This window comes from Cucurbita moschata, unplaced genomic scaffold (genome assembly GCF_002738365.1).
Source record: "Cucurbita moschata cultivar Rifu unplaced genomic scaffold, Cmos_1.0 Cmo_Scf00049, whole genome shotgun sequence".
NCBI lineage: Eukaryota > Viridiplantae > Streptophyta > Magnoliopsida > Cucurbitales > Cucurbitaceae > Cucurbita > Cucurbita moschata.
The window spans coordinates 1569113-1578973 of NW_019268565.1; the positions used below are offsets into that span (position 1 = coordinate 1569113).

Consider the following 9861-nt stretch of genomic DNA (forward strand, 5'->3'; position numbering starts at 1 on the left):
GGTTTAAATGACTAAAATGCCCCTAAAGATTGGTAAGATATTTCAATACTCGAACACCTAAAGAAGACCTATTTATAAGAACCTAAACCAAGAAAATGTGATAAAGGACCAAAATACCCCTATAAGGACTTTAAGTTTTTAAGACCACAAGGATTTCTCAAGGTTATAAGAGACTTAATTATGACCATAAGAAGGAATATATCGGAGCACAAAGCTTATAGAACATGTTACGGGTATAAGTCAAGAATTATGGGAAAGGACAAAATTACCCCTAATGACCCTTAACCAAGATTCAAGATCCTTCTAGAATCTTTAAGAGATACGTTATAACCTTATGATACTATGCATGTTATTATGAAATGTTCGTGACATACAAAAAAAGGACTCGAATGCTCCTATCAAATAACCTCAAGAATTATGCACTCGAATGAATCCTTTTAAGACCTTGAAGGTTATTAAGTACCATGACAGAGGTGTGTTATACGTTTATGTTATGTTTGGGGTTCATCCTTGGTTTTAAGCCATCAAGAAGCTACCTCGGGATAAGGTTTAAGATAGCCCATGGTGTTTGAGTAATTAGAAGGCTACCCTTATTCAAGAAAAATTCAAAGGTTAGTACTTGATTTTTAAGCATTCAGGTTGCTATTTCATGACAAGTTCTACGTTTGTAAGAATTGGGTGACTCGAAACACATATAAATGAAGAGAAAATGCATAATCTAAATTAATAATTTCTAAATCTGATGTACATAATATATCTCTTGCTTTACAAGTTGATCAATTGTAATCTCGTTAAATGCGAGTTCATCCTGATAGGGCCTTCGAATGTTGAATTCTCGAGTCAAATGTTGCATTGTAGGTCGGGCTTTTGGATTTGGATGGAGACATGCAAAGGCTAACGTTAATGTGAGAAGTATACTTTGTGTCAGTCCAATTTGGAGTAAAGGAGATTTGAGCCGTGAGTCTAACAAATCCTTGATGAATATTCGTGGAATAGATTTAGACCACAAGTAAGTTAATAGTTCTCCGGGATGCTTACCCATTATTACTTCCAATGCCACCACTCCAAAGCTGTACACGTCACATTTTTCTGATATGACCACCGAGTATGCTAATTCTGAATCAAAAAAGAAAAAGATTAAAAGTAATGATTTAAGAAAATCAATTAAGAATTCATTGATCATTGTGATGATATGTGCTCACCCGGAGCTATATATCCACAAGTGCCGCCAACAGTGGTATGATAAGATAACTCATGATCGAGTAATCTTGAGATACCAAAATCGGATAGAAAAGCTTCTAGATTTGAGTCCAAAAGTATATTACAGGTTGTAACGTCCCGATGAATGATTGGAGTAATGCAATCATGGTGTATGTATGATAAAGCATGTGAAACTCTTTGTAGGATGATCAGTCTTTTCTTCCAATCCAATTCCACTGCTTCTGTGTCGTTACTCAACACCCAAAATAAGCTTCCCCTCTCCATGTATTCATAAATCAGAAACATGGAACGCTTATGGAGGCAATATCCATAAAGTTTAATGATGTTCCTGTGCCGTATCTCTTTCAACATATCAACTTCATTTTGGAAACTTTTGTAAACAGTTCTCTCTTGAGCTTCACGGGTGTGGAGTTTCTTTAAAGCTACAACTTTACCGTTTGGAAGACTTGCTTTATAAACACTTCCATACCCACCTGTACCAATGCAATATTTAATATCGAAGTCTTCTGTTGCTTCTATAATATCGTCATACGCAACCTTCCCATCATAATCCCATATGCAGAACACATTCCCATGCTTATTTGACTCTATCTCATGGGTGACCTTCTTCTTTGATCGGGAACGAACAAGAGTGAAGCAAGAAAAACAGAGAACGAAAAAGAAAACTGAGGGAAGCAGAATCATCAGCATTTTGAAAATTCCATGATTCTGTGAATCACAAGGATGAAGCGGGGGAATACTGCCACAAAGCTTTTGATTACCCAAAACAGCACTTACATCAAAACGATGTAGAATTTGGTCACAAACTTCACCTTCAAACTTGTTATACGATAAATTGACACTTCTAAAGAAAAGGAAGGAATCTGAAATTTTGCCTACGAGATTATTGTAGCTAATGTTGATGCTTGTAGGCCTTAAATGATTATCCAGTGACAAACGGGGAAGTTCACCATCAATGAAGTTATGACTGAAGTCAATCTCCAATGTAATTCCATTATTTAAGACATAGTAGGGAGAATGAGTACTATAAAGCAGTCCCACGAGAGTCGCAGGAATTGGACCACTGAACATGTTGTAACTAACATTCAAAATATTCAATTTCTCTAAATGATCTATTTGCACGGGGATGGTTCCATTGAATCTATTTGACGATAGATTTAGGATGGATAAATTAGTAAGATGGACGACAGAGAAAAGGATTGGGCCCGAGAACACATTTTCATGTAGTTCAAGAATTTCCAAGCCTTTAAACTTCTGAATTTTTTGAGAAACAGAATCATTAAAGTAGTTGTAGGAAAGACTTAACCAAATCAACCGAGTTAAAGACCAAAAGGTGGTAGGGAGTGGGCCAATAAGCTTATTATGTTTCATCACAATATTAGATAGATTACTTAAATTTCCAAACGCGGATGGAATTGAACCAATGATCAAGTTATTGCCTAAATACAGGCCTGTCAAGCTCTTCATGTTCCCTATTTGAGATGGAATAAATCCACCTATTTGGTTGTGGGAAAGATCTAGAGTCTTTAAATTGGTCAAACGACCTATGGTTGAAGGGATTGTACCGGTAAACATATTGTTTCTAAGATCAAGCTCTAATAAATTTGTCAAATTTCCTAATTCCAAAGGAACCTCGCCGGAAAGATCATTTGAACCTAAAAACAAAGAGGTGAGTTTGGAGAGTTGAGATATTTCGGGAGGAATTCCCCCTTGGAGACTAGAGTTAATGAGATAAAGACCCTTCAAGTTAGGTAAAGATGAGAAATTCAAGTTGTGTAGAGTAGACCCGTTGGGCAATGACCTCCGTACCTGAATCATTATAATACTTCCCGAAGCATCACAAGTTATGCCTTTCCATTTACAACGAAGTGAAATATTTTGATTGACCCACCAACCAGCTTGGATTAGAGCATCACCTTCTTGTTGAAGCGGGAACAGTGTCGATGCATTTGAATATGTAAAAATTGAATCAAACAAGAAGTTGGAGAAAAAATACGAGAAAACGAGTAGAAACCAAAGGGAAGTGAAGTTAGACATATTCTTTGAGAGAGATTGTAATGAGTATTGCTTTAGTAGAAATGCCCTTTTAAATAAGTTTAGTTCCAACCTATCATAGGAAGAGACAAAAATCCTATTTATCAATTTTTTTTTATTGGTTTTGATTTATTTTTATATAGAAATTGAACCTCATATTTAAGTCGGATTTTTTTTCAAATATTTCGGATTATCTAAAGTTTTAAGGTGGAAAGCTCGTCATCCATAAATCGAATTTAAATATTAATTTTTATAATTTAAGAGAAATAGATCGGTAGATATTTATGTATTCCTATATGCAATAATGCAAATAAATAAATAAATAAATGTGTTTTTTTTAAGTCGGGATGTGTAAGTTTGTGTCTTGGAGTCCGTGTCTCTTTCTTTAGGAGAAAACTTTATAAGTCATGACCGAGTAAAAGATATTTATTTTATTTCTTGGACCCATTTTTTAAAAATGTCTTGACGTGTATATATCAGTGTCTAGACATCTCTTTCTCTTAAATTACACAAATTAATTTTAATTATATTGGTGCATGGGGAGGATTTAATTGAAATTACATTCTCTCAGGCCCCTTTCCAGTCTGGGTTGAATTGAATGTGTAGTATTTCTTTACACACGACCCACACATGCGAACATGGACCCACCAGGGAGGTTTGCACACCCCCTAAGTCTGTTGGTCGGGGTAGCTCTCGTTGATGGGCTATTGCAGACACCTCGAGGGAATAGCAGACGTCGTATCATTATGACGAACATAAACGTCATAATCAATCTCATAATGTACGTTTTCATACTCATTATAATGGTGAAGTATCCCAATACACATGAACACACCATTGTGCGTAAGGTTCCCATACTTTCAATCGTGGCATAATAAATGATGCAAGACAAACCTTCATTCTTTCACGACATGTTGAATCCGATAATTATACGTTCGTAATTCTTATATATTATTTCATATATAATATAGCTTCCATGACATGACATAGAGAGGTGGTGCATCATAGATTTCCTTATTTCATAACATATTATAGCATATCATAGCAAATCATGACATATCATAGCATTTCATTTATACCACAACATAATTTGGTGTATCATACAGCGTAGTGTAATATAACATAACATCACATATAAAAGCATATGTGTAACGACCCGCTTTTTTTATTATGAAAAAAAATCATTTAATTGTATTATGATATTAAACGTAACACTTCCAAATTTTCAATTAAATAAAAATTCGAGCTTTTTGACTTGGACTATTTACGTATGTTTTGAATTACGGTTGAAAAATTGATCTATCCACAAATGGGATTTAAATATTAATTTTTGTAATTTTAAGAGAAATAAATAGAAAATAGAAAATAAATGGATTTTGGTGAGTCGAGATGTGAAAGGTAGTTGTCTTTCACTTTAATGTCCCTTTCTTTACAGAAAACCTTCCCCACTTGACAGAGTAAACACATATTTATTTTCTATATTTAGACCCATTTTTTAGAAAAAGTCGGGACCATTTTCTTGCATTATTGCATACATCAATGTAATGTCTATTCATCCGTTCCTCTTAAATTACATATATCAATGTAATGTCTATTCATCTTTTTCTCCTAAATTATAGAAAATAATTTTAATTATATTCGAATTGCATTGGCTAATAATTGATCTCCCACTTTATTACCAAGGTGAAAGATAATGGAGGCCACCCGATTAAAAACCATTCTAAGAATGTCCGAAATTCTAGCTTTATTTATTTATTGAAATTAATGATTTTTTAAAATAATTTTCAATAAATAAAATGAATGGGTGTTTTTCTGATTAGATGTAAAAGTAAGTCATGTTGGAGATATTTGAGCGTTCATCAATATTATTGAATTAGATAATTTTTTAGTTTGTTTGTTTTCTATTTTTTTTAAAAATAATTATTATTTTATATTTAAAAATTCAACCAGAAAAAGGAGATTCATTTATGACATAAATAAAGACAATATATCAATATTAGACTAAGATATTTTCTTTTTTTTTTGATATAATCAAGAGTGTCGTGTAAAGTAAAGTTTAATAAATGGAAAAAAAAATGTAAAAAGAAAATATATTAAAAGTTTTATTTATCTACCATTTATAATTATTCGGATACAATCTTAGGTAAAATATATTAAAAGTTCACAAACAAACACAAGTCAATCTATAATTATTCAGAAAAAAAAAAAAAATCAACAAAAACAACGACCGAAAATTGTAACATATTAACATAGTTCAACATTGTCATAAAACGAAAGACAACTAAATACCAACTTTTCTTGAGAATTGGATAAAGTAACAAAAATATAAAGATAATTCATAAAATTAAATAAATAAAAAAATGATTACTTTAAACGTATAGTATATAACAAAAATAACAAAAATAAAAAATATATAAAAATATTTTAATTGAAATATGTTTATTTATTCGTGACTTTACGAGTCTTAAACTATTAGAAAAAATATAAATATATGTAAATTATGATATAATAATATTGCAACAAATAGATAATAAATATATTAAAATTTAGAATATACTTTAAAATTATTCATGTATATATATATATAAAATTTATGAAACTTAAATGCTATTTCAAAATAACTTAAATGTATGTATAAATCTTAAGGTATTTTTAAAATATATATATAAAAGAAATTAAATAAAGTAATTAAAAATAAAAAAAAATAAAAAAATAAAAAAATAAAAAAATAAAAAAATAAAAAAATAAAAAATAAAAAATATATATAAAAGAACTAATCAAAAAAATTAAAAATAATAAAATTAACGAAAAAAAAGTAATTTATAAATTATAAGGTATTTATTAAAGAAATTAAATAAAGTAATTAAAAATAAAAAAATAAAAAATAAAAAAAATATATAAAAGAAACTAATCAAAAAAATTAAAAATAAAAAAATTAACGAAAAAAAAGTAATTTATAAATTATAAGGTATTTTTGAAATATATATATAAAAGAAATTAAACAAAGAAATTAAAAAAAAGAAGAAACTAATCAAAGAAATTAAAAATATAAATAAAGAAAAAAAAAAGTATGTATAAATCATGAGGTATTTAAAAAAAAAAAAAAAAATATATATATATATATATATATATATATATATATAATATATATATATAGATATATATAAAAGAAATTAAACAAAGAAATTAAAAATAATAAATAACACAATAAAAAAATAAAAAAATATATAATAATAAAAAAATAATAAAACAACAAAGAAATTTGTATTTGTCTAGCATTGAACCCAAGTGTTAGTATTCTTAGATTGAACTTGGTACAACTCTGATCAGATTTTAAATATTTTTTATATATTTTTATTTTTCGAGTCAACTCGAAGATTTTGCTTTCGAACTCGAAACCGAATCGATTTAGTTTGGGTTTCGAAAAATGAACCCAACCTTACTCGAAATGCTAATTCAACCTAACCCAACCCTTATAGTTTAGGTTAGGTTGGTCCGGGTTGTCGGGTTGAATGACCCCTATTCTAGAGGGTTGTCCATGTTTACTATGGAGCCATGGAATAGTCCGTTAAGGTTTAGTTTCTCCAATTAAATTTTTTTTATTTTAGATGTCCTTGTGTTGGGATGCATACAACACCTTCGAAGTTACTGCAACACATACACATAAATGAAGATAAAATGCATAGTTGAAACTAATGATTTCTAAATCTTATGTACATGATATATCTCTTGCCTTAAAAGTTGTTCAATTGTAATCTCATTAAATGCGAGTTCAACCTGATAGGGCCTTTGAATGTTGAATTCTCGAGTCAAATGTTGCATTGTAGGTCGGGCTTTTGGATTTGGATGGAGACATGCAAAGGCCAATGTTAATGTGAGAAGTATACTTTGTGCAACTCCAATTTGGTGTAGAGGAGATTTGAGTCGTGAGTCTAACAAATCATTGATGAATATATGTGGAGTAGATTTTGACCACAAGGAATTCAATAATTCTACAGGATGTTTTCCCATTATTACTTCCAATGCCACCACTCCAAAGCTGTAGACGTCACATTTTTCTGTTATGACCACGGTGTACGCTAATTCTGAATTTGAAAAGAAAAAGAATTAAAAGTAATGGTTTAAGAAAATAAATTAAGAGTTCATTGATCATTGCGACAATATGCGCTCACCTGGAGCTATATATCCACAAGTGCCGCCAACAGTGGTATGATAAGATGACTCAAGATCAAGTAATCTGGAGATACCAAAATCAGATAAAAAAGGTTCTAAATTTGAGTCCAAAAGTATATTACTGGTTGTAACGTCCCGATGAATGATTGGAGTAATCCAATCATGATGTATGTATGACAAGGCATGTGAAACTCTTCGTATGACGTTCAATCTTTTCTTCCAATCCAATTCCACAGCTTCTTTGTCGTTACTCAACACCCAAAATAGACTTCCCCTCTCCATGTATTCATATATGAGAAACATGCAACGCTTATGGAGACAATATCCATGGAGTTTAATGATGTTCTTGTGCCTTATCTCTTTCAGCATATCAACTTCATTTTGGAAACTTTTGAAAAGAGTTGTCTCTTGGGCTTCACGGGTATGAAGTTTCTTTAGAGCTACGACCTTACCGTTTGGAAGCCTTGCTCTATAAACACTTCCATACCCACCAGTGCCAATGCAATATTTAATATCGAAGTCCTCTGTTGCTTCTATAATATCGTCATACGCAATCTTGCCATCATAATCCCATATGCAGAACACATTTCCATGCTTATTTGACTTTGTCTCATGGGTGACCCTCTTCTTTGATCGGGAATGAACAAGTGCAAAGCAGGAAAAACAGAGAACTAACAATAAAATTGATGGAAGCAGAATCATCAGCATTTTGAAATTTCCATGATTTTTTGAATCACAAGGGTGAAGCGGGGGAATACTGCCACAAAGCTTTTGATTACCCAAAACAACACTTACATCAAAACGATGCAGAATTTGGTCAGAAACCTTGCCTTCAAGCTTGTTGTACGATAAGTTGATATTTCTAAAGAAAAGGAAGGAATCTGAAATTTTGCCCATGAAATTATTGTAGCTAAAGTCGATGCTCGTAGGTCTAATATGATCAAGTGACAAATGGGGAAGTTCACCATCAATGAAGTTATGACTAAAGTCAATCTCCAATGTAATTCCATAACTGCGTGAGAAGGGATAGTCGTCAGGATTACTAGGATTACTATGGAGTAGATCCACAAAAGTCGTAGGAATTGGACCACTAAGCATGTTGTAACTAACATTCAAAATATTCAAATTTTCTAAATGTCCTATATGCAAAGGGAGGGATCCATTGAATCTATTTGATGATAGATCTATGAAGGGTAAATTTGTAAGATGGACAAGAGAGAAAAGGATTGGGCTAGTGAATGCATTGTGTTGTAGTTCAAGAATAACCAAGCCTTTTAAATTCTGGATTTGTGGAGAAATTGAATCATTCAAATAGTTGTAGGAAAGATCTAACCAAGTTAACGTAGTTAAATACCAAAAGGTTGAAGGGAGAGGGCCATTAAGCTTGTTACGATTCATCATGAGATAAGATAGATTACTTATATTTCCAATGGTGGATGAAATTAAACCAATGAGTACGTTATTGTATAAAATCAACATTTCCAAGCTCTTCATATTCCCTATTTCAGATGGAATAAATCCGCCTATTTGATTGTAGGAAAGATCTAGATATTCTAAATTGGTCAAACGACCTATGGTTGAAGGGATTGTACCTGTGAACATATTGTTACTAAGAACAAGCCGTAATAAATTTGTCAAATTTCCTAATTCCAAAGGAAGCTCGCCGGAAAGATCATTTGAACCTAAAAACAAAGAGGTGAGTTTGGAGAGTTGAGATATTTCGGGAGGAATTCCCCCTTGGAGACTAGAGTTAATGAGATAAAGACCCTTCAAGTTAGGTAAAGATGAGAAATTCAAGTTTTGTAGAGTAGACCCTTTGGGCAACGGCCTACTTACGTAAATACGTGTAATACTTCCTGAATCATCACAAATTATGTCATTCCATTCACAACGAAGTGAGATATTATGATTGACCCACCAACCAGTTTGGAGTAGAGCATCGGCTTCTTGTTGATGCGAGAACAATGTCGATGCATTTGAATATGTAAAAATTGAATGAAACAAGAAGTTGGAGAAAAGATACGAAGAAAAGAGCAGAAACCAAAGGGAAGTGAAGCTAGGCATATTCTTTCCGTGGATGTTTGGGATTGGGATAAGAACACACAGATAATGAGTAAACTTTTAGTTGAAATAAGAGAGAAATTGTAATGAGAATTGCTATGGCGGAAATGCCATTTTAAACAAGTCTAGTTTGAACCAACATACAAAACAGACACAAAAGTCAAATCTCAAAATCAAATCCTTATTTATCATTATTATTTTTTTTTATTTTAATTTTTGTGATATATAAATTGAACGTGATATTTGGATCGAATTTTCTTTCAAATATATAATTATTTGTAAGAAGAGACGTGAGTAAGACATGTATAATGCAAGAAAATAGTCACGACCTTTCTAAAATATGGATTTTACTAAATCAACTCATTGTCTCCT

At 31.5% G+C, this 9861-nt stretch overlaps 2 protein-coding genes across 4 annotated transcripts; both read right to left on the reverse strand.

The window, feature by feature from the left end:
* Positions 1 to 699: 699 nt before the first annotated feature.
* LOC111435549 (MDIS1-interacting receptor like kinase 2-like) lies at positions 700 to 3259 on the reverse strand. The gene is made up of 2 exons (XM_023072956.1): positions 1203 to 3259; positions 700 to 1116 (listed from the first exon to the last, which is right to left on the reverse strand). The coding sequence occupies exons 1-2, from the start codon at positions 3256 to 3258 to the stop codon at positions 734 to 736; spliced, it is 2439 nt and encodes an 812-aa protein (XP_022928724.1). The 5' UTR covers position 3259; the 3' UTR covers positions 700 to 733.
* Positions 3260 to 6838: 3579 nt separating this feature from the next.
* On the reverse strand, positions 6839 to 9554 carry LOC111435548 (MDIS1-interacting receptor like kinase 2-like). 3 transcript variants are annotated; one of them, XM_023072955.1, is made up of 3 exons: positions 9021 to 9554; positions 7428 to 8440; positions 6839 to 7340 (listed from the first exon to the last, which is right to left on the reverse strand). In XM_023072955.1, the coding sequence occupies exons 2-3, from the start codon at positions 8323 to 8325 to the stop codon at positions 6958 to 6960; spliced, it is 1281 nt and encodes a 426-aa protein (XP_022928723.1). In that variant the 5' UTR covers positions 8326 to 8440; positions 9021 to 9554; the 3' UTR covers positions 6839 to 6957. The 3 variants fall into 3 exon arrangements, with proteins under 3 accessions (XP_022928723.1, XP_022928722.1, XP_022928721.1); XM_023072954.1 differs by having other exon boundaries at positions 6839 to 7313; positions 7428 to 9554; XM_023072953.1 differs by having other exon boundaries at positions 7428 to 9554.
* Between the last annotated feature and the right edge of the window lie 307 nt (positions 9555 to 9861).